We start from the raw sequence: 21,922 nt of genomic DNA on the forward strand, positions 1-21,922 counted from the left end.
TCCCTAGTTGCATAGTCACGCGTATGATTGATTCGATGAATCCCTTACTGATCGGTCAGTAACAGTCAGTGGAATATTTCAAGCAAAATTTCATAAAAGAACGTCGTAATAAGGTTCAGGGCTTTATTGCCATAATTTGTTACGCGGGTTACAGATTCGGTAGTTTAGGGGTTGAGGGTAATTGATGGAATAAAAGTCATAATGGTATATGTCAGAATATTGAGAATTTGGGTTTGGCTATCTATCTCAACTATAAAGGGTATCATCCCTTCAGTTTCATAATTAATTAACGCGCAACCTCATTCTCTTGTCACGATACGTTTTTACGGTCTGAAAAAGTATAATGAATTTTTATAATTACAATGGATTGTCATGCATCGTTATGATACTCAGTATTCACCCTTCGATTAATTATCGTCAGAGTACCAATTGTTACAGGTTATAAGTTCGCTTAGATTTAACAAAATTTATTATCAATAACCTTTTACAATAAATTCCAGTACGTTTACCAAAATTTATTAAAAACCCTCAAGCACTACCTTAGAATCTTTTGTATAGGATAAATCTCGTGATAGTTATCGTCAGAATTTATCATTATGGGTCATATATTCCCCTATAAACCTGATAGATTCCAGTAGATTTAACAAAGTCTCTCAACAAACACCCTCTCACAGTACCATGTTTAGAACGTATTACACAAATGAAAGGTTCCCACCAATCCTTGTCAAAATTTATTCTATTCCAGATTCTAAACCTACGAAATAAATTCCAGTAGATCGGCCAAAATTTCCGACAAATCCCCCTTCAATAACCTAAACCTACTCGGGTATAACTCGCCTGGAATATAGCCAGAGCTCTGCACCCGAGCCAACGCCAAGAAAGAAACTCGGAAGGTAGGAACGCTCGCACAGGTAGAACCGAACCTGTGTAGATGCGCAGTGCATGGATGCGCCTTCGAACAGCAGCGGCGAGAATCGTGAACCAGAGTCGCGTAGTTGCAACCCTGCGGCTTCTACGCGCAGGCGGTCGAAGTTCCTCGAAGACCGCCAAAAAGTATCGAGGTCGGCCGGCTAGTGGCGGAACGGGCCGAGCTGCGGCGGAAATTGCCGGACCGCGGCGAATAGCCACGAGCAAGACCCGTTGCGCGGTTTGCCTCGTTGCAGGCGCACAGTGCAACCGCCGGTAGAAGCAGCCTCGCAGTCGCTGCTCGGCGATGTTTCAGCTGAGCTGAGCGCACGAGGAACGCTCGTGTCGCCGGCGCTGGCGTTCGTCTCTCTTCTCGTGCTTTTTCCGCTCGTTTCTCGGCTCCTTTCCATTCACCTTCACGCGCACGTCCCCGATTAACCCCGTGGACACCGGGCTCTGGCGCGATCCACCATCGAACGAAACCACCGACCACGACGTAAGTGCTCTGTGACAGTTATCACGGTGTTGCTTAGATACTATACTATACTCCCATTTTTTTCGCTGTGACACGATGTATATCATACGATTGATGTTTGAGAGTCGAATTGAATCGGGAAGAGGTAGGCAGTGTGAATAGGAGCTGTTTGGTAGAATCTCGTTTGGTGAATTTTTGGTGGAATTGCATACGAGAATTGGTTTATTACGGGGGATCGTTACGTGTGTCAATGGTTAGATTGGAAGGTTGAGTTAAGCTAAAGGGTGGGTTTGTGTCAGTGTTTGTTAAGAATTGGCGGCTTTTTTGCGATGTGTTATCGCTGGTGCCTTCGACCAATCGCCGGTTGTGTTTACATATGCGGTCGAATCGCTGTGCTCTATCCTTGACGATGAACGGCCTTCGTAACTTCGCCTCGTAAATTCGCACGGGCTCGTAGAAACGTGTTGTCGAGCCTAATCAGGTAACCGCTTGCTGAAAATGTCGCGACGATCATGTCGAACGATATATGTATTTCAACGGTGTACATATCTTGTCAACCATTGTTTATCAAAAATATACGTGTTACAGTAATCGAAATATTACTACAAATTGAAATAAGAAAGTAGGATATTCAAGTGTAAAAATAAAATTCTTATTTCTGACCCTTGTTAACATTTCGATAATTTAATGGATATGGCAGTCGCAGCGGGACGATGACTAGTTGTTTACCCGTTTGTTTAATTAAAGGCTTGTATCCGTAATACGGTAAAATTGTGCACGAAACCGCACGTTATTTCTGTCTGCCCAACCCCTCTCAGCCTGTCTAAAGTTACACGTTCGCTGCAATTCGATAACACTAGGCTAGCGTACTCGAAACGTTAATGATACTACAATGGAGCTTAATGAATGGTCGATTCGTGTTCTATTCGAAGCGTTTTTCCACTAAAACGCGTATAGGCGTCGATGACGTTTCGCGACCAAATCAGAAAACGACCCCCCGCCCTCACCCCCTCTTTGTATGTGTGTGCGTGTGTGTTTCTCTCTGTCACGGCATCAGGTTTCGCGTGGAGTCACGTGAGGATGAGGGAAAAGAGTGGGCAGATCGATTCTAATCGTGCAACACACGGCACAATCGAAGTCGGGCCAACGGTGAACAACAGAGGGAGGAAAAGTGGCATAAAAATAGAAGTCAGAGCACAGGACGTGTACTTGGCCGTGTAGCCTATGCGATACGATGTTATCCTGCCGCGGTGGGTGTCCTTGTTCTTGCGACCGCCATTACGACATGTCAAGGCGAGACGCATATGTACGTGTAATATTAGATCGAGCACGATAATCGTCGTGATAATAGCGTAATAATTTTTAACAGCGCGGTTCGACCGTTTCTCGACGATATGCTCTTCCTTGCGTCCCTCCTCCCTTCTTTTCTCTTTTTTTTCCTTGGAATGTCTGGAGAAATTTGTGTGGAATTTACTATATATATATATGAGATTGTAACATAAAACGTTTAACTTGTAAGGATCGTATTTTGTTGTATTTTAAGAGAGATACAGTTAATTTAGACAGTTGAAGGTACGTATGCAATAAAGAATTCTTAGTTTTGGAATGATACGCTATGATACATTTGCACAGGTATTTATTGAAGACAAAGAAGATTTAGAAAAATGATACAAGAAAATTCAATTTTTCACGTATTAAGAGCTAGTATGCATATATGGTGTTATGTGTCTCCTTCTTTCTCCTTCTTTTCTCCCTCTCTTTGGAATTTCCAAAGGAATTTATTCAGATGTTCGTAGAGTATTGAATGTTGTTTCTTCTCACTATAATAGCATACAATTTCTAAGAGTATTTTTGGTTCGACTGCTCCTTGACATTTCCTTCTTCCTCTCATCTTCTCCTTCTGTGTATTAGATTGTATATAACATTCAGTGATTACTTACAATTCATGCTTCATTGAATTTTAAGAAGGGTGACTTCAAGTAAAAAATATTAAGGTTATACATATGTATGTGGAAGAGAAAATTCTCCGCTTTAAAATGGTATGTAATAATGTATCTTCAAAAACAGAAATGTTTATTCAAAACGAATGACGATTGAGAAAATTGATACTATAAAGTAGAACATTTTATATGGTAGATCTTAATACTTCTAGCGCTGTTTTGTTCTCTTTTTTTTATTATTTTTCATCCTCTTTTCTCATTCAAATCTGCGTCAATTTTTAAAGAACTACAAATTGTTCATATCACACTGCCGCGTTTTCTCACTTATCACTTCATTTTTTCCCGGCTAAAAGGCGTAAAAGCAGAGCCGCAGTATCCGTGTAGCCGTGCTCGTTGGAGTTTTTTTCGGAGTCTGCGAAAAAACGCGTGAACTTGCCCTTGCTCGAAAAACAGCGAATCCCAAGGTGGCATGCGTTTCTACGGTGTCGGATGTACAACGTCAGTCAATATATCGACTCATTTCCGATAATGTATTGCCACTCGAAGCGATAACACGTACAAAAGCACACGCTTAGATTATGTTACACGTACACGACACGTCGAAAGCGCCTTGCCTCGTATCGAATTTCTTACTCTTTTTTTTTACCTGGTTTCGAGATACTACAAACCATGTACCAACCTTTTTTAAAGGCTCGTTCAATTGCTAGTAGAACAACGCGCGTTCTATTTGATACGTTTTCTTATCTCGAGAGAACGGTATCGAGTTTCGCGTTTACACTTTACTCACTATTATCTTTACTACGGTTAGGAAGACCGCGTCCTTTTTTTTGCGAGCTTTGTTCGATTTGGAATTGTTCCATAGTCCACAAACACGGAAATGAGTATTTGCGAAACACAGAGAAAATGAGGTGTAAATAGGTTAAGTTAGATTAGCAGATTTCTGTTCCCATTGGTCAAATGACCCATTATTTTTAGATCTATTCGCGAAACATGAATATAATCACTGTTTTCTGTTATTATTGATAGGACAAAATGATTCGTTATGACATGTATTATTAAATCGTTAGAAACAAATCTCGCTACTTAGTAAATATGTAACAAATCTTTAGACTTTACAAATTTAACTATGTTAGTAATAGCATAAATCTGTATAAGCTACATCCACGATCTAATCGAAATCGTAAATTAGACCATCGCAAATTTTCCATGTTCGAGACGTCAAATTGACAGAAATCTTATGAGATTTGAATTTTGTTTGGTCCAGTAACTTACTTTAAAATTAGAACAAAAGGAATTATTGGTATTCCTAACTCGGCTTTCTACGATTACGACTCCTTTTTTCTGCCTTTGATCTACTTTTTTCATAGCTGGATTCCTTTCTGATGGCGCTGCACTATTTTTTTTCATGGTTGGAAATCCTTCTTCATTTCCTCCTGATGCTTCCTTCTTTTTTGCTGTTAGAATTCTTTCTTCAACGTCCTTGCACTATTTTGTGTAAATGGAGTTCCTTTTTATATTTTTACGTCTCACTTCTCTCTCTCTTTTTTTTTTTTTTAGCCGTGGAATTCCTTCTCTTGTTTTCATGTTTTCAGCTACTTGTTTTAAGGTTTCTGCGCTGCCTTTTTTAATTGATAAATTTCTTCCTAATGTTTTCACATGATTCTATGACTAGGATTCCTTTTACCCCTCATTTTTGCACTTTCTTTTTTTAGTACTTCCTGCTTGGTGTCTTTATTATCTTTTTAGTTACTGGAAAATTCTTTTTCATTGTTCTAACCTTCTTCCTTTCTTTTTTCCATTGAAATTTGTCTCAGTACTCTTGCATCCTTTTCGTTTCTTCAATCTCTCCTTCTTCTCAAGTTTAAAAGTTCTATCGATGCTAGAACTTTTTCTCTATATTCGAGAATCCTCATCCTGGTAGAATTGTTTCAAGGAATGCGGAAATTTTTCCAAGTCCCAGTTTCATCATGACAGAGCGTATAGCAAGAACTCGGGTAATAAATTAGTTTCCCCATTTCATTATTCCTCAACCACCTTGATGATCATTATCCATGATAGCAGAATCTGGAAGAGTAGTGCTACAACACTCCTGAGATATACAGCAATCAGATAGTTGCCAGGAACAATTTTTGAGCAAGTGACCCGCTAGTAACCACTGGTTGACCACAAAGGATGAACGTCGTTCTTTTCAAGTAATCGACTAGAGGGTAATTGATAGCATATATCAGTCTTGGACACCTTGACAATGGCAGAAAAATCGAACTCGAGAATGGAGGTTTCCCTTGAAATATTTGCTGTCATCCATTCTTCCATAAACGTAATCTGATTAATACAATTTATTTTAATCATCCAAAAGATGTCTATTTTTTCTATAAATTAATTGGGTACTTCATATTTGTGATTCTGTATCTTAATAAGAAACACGTCAAAAATCTCTAGACAATTATTATACTAGTTTCACAGTTGGAAGATGTATGTCACAAAGACATCAGGGATTGGTATTTAGATATACGACAGTAACATGACAAAATATAGCAATTAATAAAGCTAATACTATATGATTTTTAAAATACAAATGCAATTTAAAGTTCCTAATGTATGTGCATTGAATATCAAAGTTTTATTAAAAATAGGAAACGTTGTAAGACCTTTATAGTACAACGTTCATCAATCACTGGAGATGCTGCATCATCTAATCCTCTTACTCTTCCGTAGATGATTGATAAATAAATCACAAAGATTACAATGAAGCAACGTAGCTTCAAATCTTCTATATTTATTCAACCACTTCGATGTACAAATTAATAGGAATCTAGGAAGATTCAAGTGATTCAGAATCTCGAAGTTAGACGAAGTACTATATCCCACCCTAGTTCCAAGCTCCATTAAAACCATATAGGATCTTACATACTATTATCATTGTTACTAAATCAATGGATACTAGCATTACTCGATGTTTTAATTCAAGATCTCAAGATACCACGAAGACTACTATTATCCTAACGCCACTGATAGAGACGATAGCAGCATCTCGGGTGCAAATTGCAACGATGCAAGGGTACACGACCTAGCCACGGGTGACGTAACAGCTCGCGTATTTCTAGAGCAGCTGGTTAAGAATAGCACGGCAAGTAGACGGCTGAATTAAATATAGTCGGTGAACGACCGGCTAGCACAGTACGAAATTTCATTGAAGTCACGGAAATCTGTCAAGAACATTGTCCAGCTGATAGACAAATTTTTTCGAACCACCAAAATAATCAATACGTGGGATCAATGAAACGTCGATTGTCATAAGGGGTTACATATGAGACGCTGAGAAACGACGCTGATCACTTTCGTAAACCTTAATGTTAGGAAAAATTACAATTACTAGCATGATTTTTCAAAATGTACCTCGAAATTCGCGATTATTTATACACATGTACATACGCGTTATTTATACATATTGTATACACACATATATATATTTCTGCGTGTAATAAACAAATTCATAGAAACTAGTACTCTGCTTCCTGAGGTGTTGAATATTAATTATGGATCTGACTAATGAAATTGTGAGCATCCTGCAAAATGGAGTTGATCAGTGACTTCTGAAAAGCACATATGGTGATTCTAATGAAAGGCTTCGAATTTTTTTGCCTTTCAATTTTTCCAATAATCGAAGCATCACGGAGGAAAAGATAGGGCATTGGCATATCTTCCCTTCCTTTTTTATTTTTTTACTCTAATCACTTGCAACAGAGAACTGTTTCATTCCACATATTTCAGGAAGACATTAACGAGGATTATAAATATCGGGAAACGGGGGAAGAAATACAGATGACAAGGGACGTGGGATTGTAAAAAACGATTTGATGGAAAACCAATACCCAATAGTCATCTCCCGCTGACCTAGAACTCTTCCAGCTCGCCTGCTGAACTTTTATCAGTACATTGAAATTCTTCGCGAAACATATAAAAATTCCGATCACTCTATAAAGAATCATTCCCGAGGTCTGCACACAGCATCCAGTAAATTCTTCCTTTTACAGACTTATAGACTACAGTGGCTAACGAAAATATTCAGATATTTACTACAGAATATTTTCTGAATATATTATGTGCATTAAATGTCGTGACCAATATAAATGAGACACGACTATCGTGACTATGAACAGTAACGTTCGAAACCATTCTGAAAACATGTACAGAAGTTATAATACAAGACATTTATTGCAAGTATACACTCAGTAAAAAATTGAGTAGTAGTCTTAAACATACAACTAGTGCTACAGATGGTTTCACTATACATCATTTTCTTGTTCGCCTTGTTAATAAACTGCAGACATTTATGGAAAGTCATATTTTCACAAAGATAAATAAGTAAGTGAAATTTAGGTAGAAAATTTGTCTATCTACCGAATATCGTAACAAGTATTCTACTTTGGATATATTTTTACATATTAGTTCATTTTGTATATTTTTGCATCTTCAAATTTCACAGAAATATGTACAAATCCACGATCTACTTATTAACAGCAAATAATGGATTGTTCAAATACTTTGATGTCTTTGCAAAGTCTATGCTTGCAATAAATATCTTGTATCTTCTACATGCATTCTCAGTTTATTCACAGTTTCAAATTTTACCAATATAATTACGATAGCCGTATGCCATTACAGTGCCAATAAATTTCAAAATGTTTTTTATAATATATACACATAAAGCTTCTAGGAGTGTTCGTATACTTTCGCCAGCCACCGTATGTACGAGTATGTAGAAGTTTTTAACGTTGAAGAGTCAGTGTTGCGACTAATTAAGCGTTTCGAACAAATGATCCATTATGAGACTGGGAGAGCTGCGTTTCTCTTGTCAACTGCATTCCGGCCAATTGAAATGGTAGCCGCGTCGTTTCAATATCCTCGATGAAGTACAATACGCCGGTACAAGCTATTGTCCGACACGGTAATAATCGGATGCGATGTCATTAATTAATCAGCGCCGAAACGATTTCCCTTTGACGCGTGTTTCACTATACAAGACGCAATGCGTGTACATAGTTGCGAACAGTCAGACAACTCGAAGGAGTTATTTTCCAGTGGTGTGAATAATTATGAATGGCTGGATTAATTTTCCTAAGGAGCAATCGATATCGAGAAAGCAATCATTATGAGGTCGTCGAATACAGCGATGGATAAAAGAAAATTTAAAATCGATACACTGTGAATTTTAGTAACTTTTGTAGTAGACTAATTTTTTTACCATATTCCTTAACAATTGTTTATTGTGTGGTGTATATTATATTTATTTATTGCACTTATTAGATATAAATTTGTACTGCCTTCTTATATTTTTAATTTCAATTTTATATTTTTAATAATTTTTATATTTCAATTTTGCTTTCATTTCAGCAAAAAGAGAGAATTTGTAATGTTTCAACATGAAATTGAAACGAGGCAACATGCATACCAACTTTGTGAAGACATTTTTTAACGTTAGGAAAATATAATTAGATCGAAGATGATCGAAAGAACGTAGCAGGTTTAAGTATAACGATGAATTTAATTTTTTTTTTTTATTCATCCACTCGATTCCATTTTTCTTCTTGTCTTGTGAATATCGATTTTAACAATATATAACATCCATACAAATTTTCGAATTTCTCTGTTTTAGATAATCAATCATGCCGGTGGTGCCAGCTTTAGCCGAGGGTGCTGGCCAACTGGAGGACCTTGACGAACCTCCAGAGCCTCGTGTTCGCGGAGGAAGCGGAAGAGCCAGCCTGATGAAACCCCTGGTTGTTCTCGCGCTTCCTGGCATGTATCTCTTCTACAAGTACAGCCAATATAGAAGGGAACAACGCGAACTGTCTCGAAGGCGGGTCACCGAAAGGGAGCTTCAGCATCTTCATCATAAGATCGTAAGTAATTTGGATTTTAATATTAACGTTGTGGAGTGGCCCAGTCCAATATTTAGCGAATTTAAATGAAAGATGAATTTAATATGAAAATGTAGAGTACGGTACAATACAAAAGTCTTGGACCATTTATTAAAAAGAAAGATTTCGTTATTACGAATGAATGTAGGAATACTCAAGGACTCTTTCGTACAATAAATTATCAACTGACAATGCAATCAAATATTTAAAATTCTTGCAAAAGGAACCCCCTGTGTAGGTATATGGTATTGTACCTACGAAAGTCTTGAACCATTTATTAAAAGGAAAGATTTCGTTGTTACGAATGAATGTAAAGATACTCGAGAGTTCTTTTGTACAATAAATTACCAACTGACGATGCAATCCGATATTTGAAATTCTTTCAGAAGAAGCTCTCTGCGAAAGTGCACATCATTGTACAAAAGTCTTGGATCATTTACTGAAAGGAAAGGTTTCGTAATGATATATAAATGAATGTAGGGATTCCTTTAAATAATGTATCAACTAATGATATTTAATGAATTGATAAGTTACAAGTACGTAGATGACTATGGCTTCTTACAATCTTACGTCAAATAAGATCCTCAAATCCTTGCAATTCGTAAATTTCATTTACTGTCACCAAGTCTTTGATTAATTGTGCCTACTTTTTGAACAAGTATTTAATTTATAATAATTAATACTGTGTGTTTTTAAGAATCTTTTAAATCAGAAAGATTTATTTCTACGTAAAGAATATTCATAAAAATATCACCTAAATCATCTGTACATTTAGATACATATACAAAGAATATTATCGTTACAGATATACCAGTAAACTACACTAAAAATCGGAGAATTTATAAAATATCTCCTATTCCTCTTAATAATCCTTTTATGCGACTCTCTGATTCCACCTGTTGTGGTTTTTCCACGGTTCTGTCGTCTGCATAAAGAAAAGGCGACTTGATTTCTTCGTTCGAAATAGCGCAGCTTCGTCCAGTGTTCATTATATTTTCATCGAGTTTCGGCAAGTGAAGAGAAAGCCTCCCCTAAATATCCAGAGCTTCGTCGATTCTCTTCTTTCAATGAACCTGTGCCCTTTCATATAATCATGTTGCATCGTTGTTAAGAAGCTTTCAAGACATTCTTGCGATGATTACCTAGGGCGACAGCTGGGAAGAGGCGTATCTAAACACACGATATCCGAGAAAGTAGACTCGAAAGGATGAGACAGCCTTTACTATAGGAAAGCAAGGGAAAGGGAAGGAGGGTTCAATTACCCGAGGTTAACGCGATCATCCCTCACTCTAAAGCCTCTGTAACACCTCCGAAAGGCTAAAGTCATTTATTACTGTATATTTTCAGCCGTATTGAATGTCCTGCTTTGCTCACAGACCTGCCTTCAATTTTATATCCCAACACATACCCTTTTTACTTTCTTCCGTGTAGTTTGTCTTCTAAAGTATTTTTAGGATTTACAAGCATTGCATTAAATTCATCTATGTCAATTTTCTATTTATATATCATCTATTTCGAAAGCAAGACAATTTTGGCTACAAACTCCGTAACACACAGTCGATCTGAAATAATGTAAGCTCTTCAGAAGATTTTTAAGCATCGCACTAAATTGGGTACTCGGAAGCCAACAAAACTGGCAATCTATTACCAGGCTAAATGCCAATAATTAATCAGACTTACTTTTTCTCTTTGAATCATTTTAATCGTGAAAAACAGGCCACGATAGTCGCACACGCTGAACAAATATCGATTTCAGTATACCCAGCGTACTTAATCTCCCAACTTAAGACTCTGATTTGTATCACGCTCCGATCGTACATCAGAGATTCGATTTCTTCTCTTCCTTTAAAGAACCAACGATATTATCTTGTGTACTCTTGAACTCACGCCCAATAGCGCTTTATGAAGGCAATTTGTCCAACTCTTAATAGGCGAACTGAAGTTTCTGCATCCGGAGATAATTATCGTAAGGTCACCTTGGGAAATTGTCTTCATCCAGCAGAGTTGAGTAGGTCAGTCGCAGTTTTGGCATGGTACGTGGAAAATGAAAATGGAAAAAGTGTCCCTGTCAGGATGGATGCCAAGCAGCAATATTCACGGCCTCTGGATCGGCGACTGGTCGGATAGCCTGGATATTTGGTTCGGTTACTATGGCCAACATTTCTGTCCCACCTAACTGGAATTTCTCGAATCCATTTAGCCACCGTCACCACTCTGATTTACTGCCTGTCTCGATTCCTCCTGTCGGTGACTGGAAACAAGGATATGATAGGAATATTCCTATCGGTTCGAATGTTCGATTCGTGAATATTACGCGGACTATTCAGCTGGTAGAAAAGGGAACACGGTAAGATAGGGTTATTCGAGACAAGTTTCTATATCTCAAAATTCAATGTTCAACCTTTTTCAGGGAATAGCGAAGCTTGTTGTACGTTGTGAGAAGAATGCGGATTTTCGCCCATTAATGGAAAATGTAAAAGCGCAAATTGTAAAAATTTCATATATACTATGCAAGAATATTGTAAAGTATTCCAAGCAGAGTGTTGTAACGAACATAAGTGAAACAAATTTCTACTTAGATATTATCTCTTTGATTATAAAGATATAAAAATGCATAGAAATTCGCGGTCTGACTATGAAGAATTTATTTGTCTGTAATATTTAATAACGAAAGAATTAGAAAATATCGTGACATTTTCATATTTGTTTCAAACTTTATCGATTTAATCGTGATAATTGTGTCTCGTTGTAGCGTTAACAAAATTTCGAAACGTTTCGTACAACACAGATAATATATTCATAAAAGATCTCTATAATTGCTTGGATACTTTCGTGAGCTACTTTATCTTCGTCATTTCTTCCTTCCCTGCGTTTGAAGGGAGCAATTTATGAAAATGTATCCGCACTTAAAGGGTTAATCAGACCCTTCAGTCACGAAAGTTCCAATGGAAAATCGAATTGGTCGTGGACCCGTTGCTGGAAATCGCGTGTCGGTAAACGACGACTGGGAGAGCCTTGGAATTTTTCGAGCTTATCGCGATATCCAGCCTGCTGCGACCTTAATAACCAACCTCGGGATCATTAATGACTGCAACGAATCGTTAGATTATCGGCACTGTTGCTAGTGCAGGTCCTGCTTTTGTAATTTTTGAAATATTCTAAACGCGTTCGCGTGCGAGTAAACGCTCGAAACCGATGTCTATGTGTATGTAGTGATCGAAGAATCGGTCTTGACCTTGCATGTGTAGACACCCTGGCATTGATCATTTCGCCACGTGAATTATCCGATCGTCAAATAGAACTTACAGTCTCTCATTATCGAATTAGGACCAGTGAAAACTTCAAACATTTTTCCTACTTTTAATCGGATTGGGACGTGTAGATAGTTCAGGATAAATCACTTAAGATTAGAATCTTAAATGGTTCAGTTCTAGAGAGAAATGTCTTAAAGAGAATTTAAATGGGTTTCAGGGGTAGCGAATTTTTGTATAATAAATTTCTTTATAGATCGGTGAATAGATATCATTGTCGTCTGAATTATCATTGTAATGTGACTAGTGAAGAACAAATGATGTAACGTAATTTTAAAATACAGTTTTTTAATGAAAATTTACCTTGTTTTACGAAATGGATATATAAAGTAATTTTCACAGTGACTGGCTGTCTCTTTTGCTACATTTTCCTTGGATTCTTAGGACAAATAATGTTTCCGTTCTTAATGGATCACATTTTCATGTAATTAACAAATTCCAGTAATAAGAGGATATGAAGGCTCTCGCGATATATTGGTAAATTCTGATAATAAAAAAGCATTTATAGCCATTTATAAAGATAAAGTTTTTAGTTTTGGAGACGTTTTAAGCAAGAGTCGACATAGCTTTTGGATCTCGAAGCCATGAGACTTGATCCTGAAACCTCAACCTTGACAGTAGCACGTGGAAGTGGCCAGGTAAAAGTTGCTGGAAAGTCAAGTCCTTCTTGCTGGTTCGAAGGACTTCGTAACTCAACTGGCAGCTAGACATTGTGCCAGATAAGGTGCACGCCAACTCCGCGTTAAGATCGCGATCACCTGGTGTACGTGAACCTTAACGTCGTTCGTCTGACCTGCCGGAATACCTTTGCTACGCGAAAAAAGGAAAAAAGTGGGTTTCCTTCCCATTAACAGTCGACCAATTATGTATTTGCAAATTCTTCTTGCCACTTTCCATTTCGATTGGTCATTAATGAACTAGTTTCTTTTCTTCTTTTTTTTTTTTTTTTTCAGTAAAGTAATACTTCGTAATTGCTTCAGCCTTATTCCAGAGTTAGAAACTACTAACATTCATTCCAGTAACGCGTTTAATAAATTCACTATTATTAGAGTGCGACTACTCATTGTTGAAGTCGCATTTCGTTGAAATACACAGAAATTAAAATGCAACAGTTGTATCAGTCGCGCTACTTAAATAATTGAATCGATGCACCATATGCAGTAGTGAACGTATCAATATATAATAACTACAGTATCTTCTGTCTACTGGTATTTTTAACTTTCTATGTCACGTTGAAAACATTCTACGTACATTCTATGTAAAGAAAGTAAAAGATAGAAACCAAAATAGCTATTTGATTGAGTGAAAATAACGAATTACGAATATGTAAGAAATATTTATGTTTAGAGTAATTGTTATCGGCTCTTAAATATCTAAAAGAAGATTGGCAATAAAAATATTCCACTGACATAATTCAATACTTGAAGAGTTCAGATAGATACATCCAATTAATTTTCTTGAAAAAACTATACTTCTTGTTGCGTGACCACGTCCTATGTTATACTCCCTCGTCTCATTGCATAGAATTTTCCGTAACTTAGGAATTTTCTTAATCTTAACCTGCTGCTCGATTACACAGAATCGAAACCCTGTAACTTCGTGTGAATAACTAGCCTCGCAATATTCTTAGCGTTGAAGTTACATCTTGTCGAAAATTGCAGTTCAAGAGGGTCTCTATTGTGACCTTATCCGAAGCTAGCGACGTAACGCACGGGTGGCGCCAATGAACTCTCCCTTTGTGACAATGAACCGGACGGTAGTGTATATCCTATGCATGTGTGAGTCGTGCCATTTTTAGAGCGCTTTCGTGTTAATTTCCTCGAATGAAACCAAGTTAATTAAGGAGAGCGAAGCGGACGAAGAACAAAGAGAGAAAAAAGAAAGGAAGATGAGGAGGGGAAAAAAAGTGGAAAGAATGCAGCCGACTGGCCAATGACCTGAAAGCAGTCCAGCTTTAAGGGTTGATAATACCATTAGACCGACCGCATGAACCCCCATAATGCGCAGACCTTAGAAATGCTGATCGATGCAGCTTTCTGCTTCCGTTAGATTACGAGGCTTGTTCACTTTCCAGAACACAGGTTTCGACGATTATCTCTATAATCGATCGACGTTAACGTATTTTAGTTTGGTTCTCTTTTTTCTTCTTTCTCCTTTTTTTTTTCTTTTTTTTTGACAAGAAACAAGAAAGATCTTTAATTAAACGAAACAGTTAGACGAGTATTTTCATCGTAAAATAAAAAGGCAAAGGAAATATCGATCGTGCAAGAGAACATGCTCCATCGTGGAGAGTATCTTGAACATTCTCCATTGCATTTTTCTCCTGTCTCGTGCTATTGTTTTAAAGCGATGACCGGCGAAGATCGGCCTCGCTCCTTTTATTGGATTCCAGGCAGACTCGAATACGCTCCAGTGGGGTTGCTCGCAAGAAAAACTGTTGCTCGAACGTCCCGGGATGAATATCGCCGGCTGCATTTTCTCGGTACTCGTTGAATATCGCATGTGTTCACGCCACGTTCAACCAAGCTCTCTCGAATACCAAGCGCATTCTAGCTGATCCATTTCTTTTTCTTCCGTATTGCATGTATATTTTTTTTATCTTGTACAATTATTCATGAAACGTGGGTAGTTTCTTTCCATTTACAATTAATTAAATGGCTGGGGACATTTACATAAATTCTTAGCTCTATGTATATAATTCGAGAAGTGGAATTTAAGCAAAAATTTATTTTGTCCACTGAATGTTATAATTATTATACCTTGAATATTTGATATGTTTTCGCGTATTACATACAATCTCTGCGTTTTCGCATCCCGAAATTTCTCGTAAATTGATTTATCGCTGAGCGCATGAGTGTTGGAATGGGAGTGTGAAAAGAAGAAAATAGCAAGAGTCAATGTGTTGATTAATATTTTAAAATAAGAATTTTTTTACAGCGTGCACAATAATGTAATAGCGCAAACTGTAATGCATTCTTCTTTGGAAGAGTATGGGTTAATTACTATTCTCTAAGTAGTATATGTAGTTCCATTTATGTATAATGGAATCCTATTCGTCGATAGCTCTCAATGGTGCCACAAAAGCTATATGTAGCATGTAGCAACCCAGTATTCTCCTTAAGAATTACCTTGGGACGTATCGTCATCCATTACAGTCATTCTTTCTATTTCTCAACCTGTATGTAAAACTTCTTTAATCTACGATGCATCAAAACACGTGTTTTGATATTATTGTTAGGCATACGTCTTGGATACCTGCCGTGTCTGTACAAAATATCATATTCGGTACATACAAATACTTCCTACTGCTCTTTTTTATTTTTCTAACTATTTTATCCTGAACCTATTATTTCCCCCATATCACATTTGTCTCATAATATGAAATATGAAATAAAATCTTAAATTCAAGATTAAATATTAAATAAAATTTGCATAAATTTCCCAATAAATGTACATCAAATATGTTTTGCGTTGGGTGCTTAATACTTATGTCCGCCGGTTTATTTTTATTATTTTAGCGTTTTTAAATAAACAATTTAATTCAACGATTAATAGGAATTTCTAATAAAGCGAAAGAAATTGATAGATCGATTCAGGTTCGCATAGAACAGAATGGTTCGGTAGTTAAATATTCCACAAGCCTAATTACTGCTGGACCTAGCTCACAAAGCTTCAACAAGCTCTCAACCGTGCACTTGGACGTTGGAGTAATCTTAAAAATTAACGACGTTGTTGTAAAGGATGTTCGCCATTTATCTTCGTGTTTCTGTGCTGCGGTTAAAACGATAAGGGTGGTTCGTAATGATCGTCAAAATGACATTATCCACCTGCATGCATGTACTTTCCTTTATATTCCATTAAAGCAACACTTGCGTCAGTTGAATTTCCACATTCGTAACGAAGATTAAATTTATTTAAGCATCTGACTATTATTTCGCTGAATTTTCCACGAAATTCATACAAGCTACTTTGATGAAGTACAAGTCAAGGGAGATCGACACGTATGATTCTTAATTTATCGCGTTTCTCTCATAACTCTTAAAAATATCTTTTACAAATTTTTCAATATTTAAATATTCGCTTGTAGAGCATATTCGATAACAGAAATTTAAAAATTCACCAGCAAAAATGAGTCGAGCTAGATATATCGTCAGATAGTTGAAAAATACCCATAAATAACGATGAATATTATATTGAAGCACGAAAACTTGAAAACTTTTCTAATATCTTTCTTCGATACGTGTTGCGGAGTATTTTTGAACGAGAAATTTACCCTAGGGAAAGAAGAGGAAAGTTTGTTAGCTTTCACGTGGATGGAGGGTAATCATGGGACGTTTAAAACGCCCACGAAATCGGATTACGAGTTTGAAAGCGTTCTTCGTTTCGGATCTCGCGACAAATAGTCCCACGCTACTTGTGTAACCGAGCATTTCGGTTTAGAGTTTCTGTTATCTAACTCCAGAGGATTTTCCAGTTCCAATTTCGTCAGAGTTTAGAACCTGCATCGAATATCTTCGTTGAAATTTTTGGAATAGACACGCTGCGATACATCGACGGGTATCGAGTTGAAATCGTAAAATTTCACCGAACATAACTTAATCTCCGACTAAAGCTTGGAATGCAATTCGATCACTAACTGAAACTACTCCGTATAATTTCAATGTTTATCTAATCAGTTAAATTCACTCTTGTAGTCTTCTGATCTCAGATAGATTTTCATTCGACGTTATTTTTGGGCTAGATAGTTCCGCAACATTTTCTGATACGAGATAGAAGCAAACGAATTTTTAAAACGTACCGAAGGTTTTATATGAGATTTCACAATCTGTGAATCTTAATATTTTGTTATATATCCGCTGAATTCATTTTGTGCTATTTCGCAATGAAGTAGTTGTAAAAAGCCTTTGAAACTATAAGCAAAAATAAATCATGAAGGTTTTTAAAATTTTCAAAGCGCCTTAAAAGTTTTAGATCGAATCGAGTTTAAATTAAATTTCGCAATCACCGGATCGTAATGTCTTTCAAGGTATCGTCATATTTTATTCCATATTATTTCGCAGATAGATTATGTAAAAAAGAATTTCCAAGTTAAAAGCAAGAGGGAAAGGATGTCGAGTTTCTTAAAATCTCCAACTCTTGGAGCTTGCTGAGAGTTTCGGATAAAATCGCGGAATCGACACGATAAAATGTTGTCTAATGGAGATTCGTTCAAGCTGGAAGACATAATTCGGTGCTTCCGTGACGATGCAACTCTCCCCGTTGTTATTAATGGCCGCCGAGGAACTTCCTGCGAAATTGCAACGCGTGAGTGGATTCGCAGCTATTGTTTGGTTGCATCTTCAAGGATGAATGAAACTGTACCGCGTATAATTCACCGTAATGGAAGGAAAACGGTCGGTAGAATGGAATTGCGAGACAAAATGGGTTTGGAATAGGGTGAAGGGATGAGAAAAAAATATCATAATTATTCCGAGCGCTACAATTTTCTCAAGCTCACCGCAAAACTGGTGCATTGGAGACCAATTAAAATTAACCTAACCTCGAAAATGTCGAGGCTTTAGAAAATCGCGTTTCGTCGAACGAAGCTTTTTAAATCGGAAATTCATCTCGATTTCACGAGTTCGACGCCTTTCGGAGAATCAGAAAGAGGACAGAAATAGCGTGGAAAAAGACCGAAGCTGGGAAGCCCAGTGCAATTGAAACGAAGAGTTTAATTACTGGGAGGCGAGATTTCTGGACGAACTACAGCACACGGCAGGAATAGAATAGTCATGATATTTCAGTCTGCCTTCAGGCTTAATGAGGCTCCATGTATAAGCAGACTGTGGCGTAATTTGTCTTCGTGGTGGAATATGGTAATACCATAACCGTCGTATCTATAATTAAGATTATAGTAAGGTAGGGTTATTTGAGTCGCCTAAGCTACAACATATTGAGATGCAATCTTGAAGTTTGCACAGATTATACAAGTTTGTATATTACGAGACACCATTTAATATACGATAAAAGTATAAGGAAATACTGTGTTCTTTAGGTGCTGCAAGAAAAAATACTAAAAATGAAAAGATGGCGAATTTTATGCAGATGCTTTATTTAATTGTGCAAGCAACGATGGTGTTGATTTAGAAGATGATATTTTTTTAAAATAGTTCTTATGCAGACGATGTGAATATTAAAGCAACTAAAAGATAGAAAACCTTAGGGATCGATACTGATATTGAGCATGACATTCATGCTGCTGGGGAATGAAAATCAGAATTGTATGGAAAATAACAGACTGCAGACATTAGTTTTTGCATAGATTTCACGGTGAACAACGTTGTTAAATGTAGCGTTACTTATCTTGTTTTATGTTCAATGACTAAAAGCCAGTCTGTATTACACTACCTATTACACGGTAAAGTACCTCTTCGCCTACAAATTTAGAGCGAACTGTTTACTGTTACAAGCGTCTTTACGCTGATAGCGGAGCATGACAACCTATTCTGGCGAAGATGAACGTTTATAGACTGGTCTCCAACCGGTAGCAACCTCCAGAGACTTGTTACATTTTCTGAGCGTTAGGCTGCCGTTTCGTTTCAGAAAATGCATTAAATGGACCATGGAGGAATACACGAAGCAACAAGATTTCTCAGTTTTTTCCCTCTTCGATTTAAGGACGAGGAATCTGTGATCTAAAAATTTCATGAAAAAAGCAGAGAAATCTTTATCTCACGCGTGCGAAGTCACACGGAATGACATACAAAATTATGAGAGCAACCGGATAAGGAGACTGAAAAAGCGGAGGATGAAGCGTGACACAAGGGATGTGGAAACAAGTGGTGGCACGTGACGAAGGATCACGTCATTTATGGAAAGCGTTAATGAGGCGTTACTGCCTCGAGCGTCACTGCCGGCTGCGTAAGTTTTTCCTTCGCGGAAATAATCACGTGACGTCACCAGAACATACTCGACATTGTCACACATTAATCTTCCAGCACAGTGGAATTGTACCATTGTTATTCATGTAAAAAAGTCTCAACGGAATAAAGCACAGAGCTCGTAGAAGTCAGTGGGATTTATTTAAGAAGCTAAAGAACACGCAGCATACCTTCTAACGTTCTGCTGCTAGGAGTTAGTGAATATTCTAACCGACGAAATGTTCTAACAATGCTAGAAATGTGCTCGCATTCGCAAAACCATTGGTTTCCGCTAGCCCACGACGCAGTACAGGGGAGGGTTTAATTTATGACACCGTCGAGATTCAAGGCTTCTGATAAGAAGACTGAGAAACACTCTATTCCATTTATCTTAGAATTGTAAGAATTGTCCATACAATTCCACAAATTTCTATGGAATTCCATACAGTTCTATGCAGTTTTGTATAATTCGTCCAAGACGTATACATATATCGTATACAGCTATATAGAATTAATAGAATAACGTACACATATCTCACATGCTCTGTTCGTATTTCCATAGAATTCCATAAAGTTGAATGCAATTTCATACAGTTTTAAATGTTTCATTCAAGCAGTATACCGCACTCAGCTATCAAAAATTTCTGACATATACGTACCTCACACAGTATATTGGTATTTCCATGCGAAAGCTGTCTAGAAGGGTAAAATTCTCAGCCTCGAAGGTACATAACTCATATTGTAGAAACATGATTCACTTCCAGTTCCGTTAAAAAATTAGATTTCACGTGGCGTGCAACACGCCAGGAAACGCTGAGTAAAGAGAGGGTGGCCGAAGGGGTAGACAACCCCTTGGACACACGAGCTGTTCCAGGAACACAATCGTGTACAGACGGAAAGTAATGCAGCGGGGGCGGAATAACGCATCGACTGGTATCGTACTGACGTGTTCATAATCTGAGCCGCCAAGAACAAAGGAACAAAGGTGGAAATCGATACCAGCGAGTTCAGATAGGCGCCCTGTCTCTGCTCTGGAGAGAGGTTCCAGACATTTCGTGTTTCGTTTTCTATTTCCGCGGGGGACAATGCACCTTCATCGATGCTGGATCGAAGCCTCGATACACTGCTGTGATTTGAATGCAGCCGAGACTGCGCCAACTAGACTTCATTCCATTCCATCGATTTCAACACTGTCACTGACAGCGATAGTAAACCCAATAACGTTATGATGTCTCATTGGAATCAATTTGCTGAGAAATTTCCGGATACTTTTCATCGATGCATCGATGCAAGCTTTTTGTTATCGTGAATATTTTTTATTTTATTATCCAATACATATCTATGTCTCCACTGTCACCAGATATGTTTTATTACTTAATAATTACATAATTATTGGATTCGTTAATATTTTGCCAAGAATAGCGCATGTAGGGTGAATTTGAGTCCCTGTAATGATATTACTATCATCAATGTATATTATATTTAAAACTTCACTTATTGGATTCCGCTTCGTTTTATTCTGGGAAACCTGGTCGCTGTGATGAACATAGTCAGCGATTTCGTTAGAATATATCAGGCATTAATATTGTACTATATTAATGTACGATGGAAATTGAATTTTAATATATATATAATTTTTATACGTATGACGTATATGAAATACGTCATGAATTTCTTATTTATAAAATCAAGATAATCGCTGTTCTTCCAAGTCCTTATCATTATATCATTTCCATGTATTTGATGTTTTATTTTTTTCTAGATAGCTATTATGTATTGATCATACATCACAGATCTTCGTAAAGAAGGAACATATTTTTGAATAGCAATTTTGTGCCTCACTTAACATTTAGCAAACCCAATCTCACCTTATCGATCCTAGTAAGAAATTTCTATGTAAGGAAAAATATGCGACCGCTGGTATTTTGAGCTTCTCGGAAATTAGTCTCGAAATAAATTTCAATTGGCTCAGTCAGAAAGCTAAGCATAGATTTAACGGATACAACATTAGACTCTCTGGGGGATATTCGAGGTGGAAGTGAAACGTGTCTTAAAACCACAGAGAATTTCCCCGCCTCCTAGATATTCTCTTGTCGTTTCACTTATTGAGTCGCCACATAAATAACCTGTGCTTTTCGCGCTTCTGGAAATCTGTGCAGGAAATGGAATTTCGACTCTAAAACCAACATCGACTCTACACCTCCACTCACCACTACTGAGATTTCCTACTTTCTTCACACGAAATTCGAATGTTACCCTAAAATAATAAAGAGACGATCAACAGATCAGAATTTTGTGCTCGAGCAAGATCAACGATTCAAATGAAATTACACCGTTTCGGACGAGATAATAATTCTATGGAAACTTAAGCGAACTTGACAATTAATTAAGAAATTATTCAAACATTTAAGTTTCCATAAGTATTCCGGTACTTATAGTCTGGAGCGTACTTTCCAACACTTGGGCTTAA

At 37.2% G+C, this 21,922-nt stretch overlaps 1 protein-coding gene across 2 annotated transcripts in view; it reads left to right on the forward strand.

Moving 5' to 3' along the window:
* Positions 1-1,055: 1,055 nt before the first annotated feature.
* Positions 1,056-21,922, forward strand: part of LOC132913269 (fl(2)d-associated complex component) — a 50,653-nt gene continuing 29,786 nt past the window's right edge. The window contains exons 1-3 of one of the 2 annotated variants that reach the window (XM_060971479.1): positions 1,056-1,402; positions 8,716-8,845; positions 8,978-9,224. In XM_060971479.1, the coding sequence (XP_060827462.1) occupies positions 8,988-9,224 (237 nt within the window). In that variant the 5' untranslated portion in view covers positions 1,056-1,402; positions 8,716-8,845; positions 8,978-8,987. The remainder of the gene's footprint in view (positions 1,403-8,715; positions 8,846-8,977; positions 9,225-21,922) is intronic. The other variant, XM_060971478.1, reaches the window with a different exon arrangement.

The sequence above is a fragment of the Bombus pascuorum genome, chromosome 13 (assembly GCF_905332965.1).
Source record: "Bombus pascuorum chromosome 13, iyBomPasc1.1, whole genome shotgun sequence".
NCBI classification, from domain to species: domain Eukaryota; kingdom Metazoa; phylum Arthropoda; class Insecta; order Hymenoptera; family Apidae; genus Bombus; species Bombus pascuorum.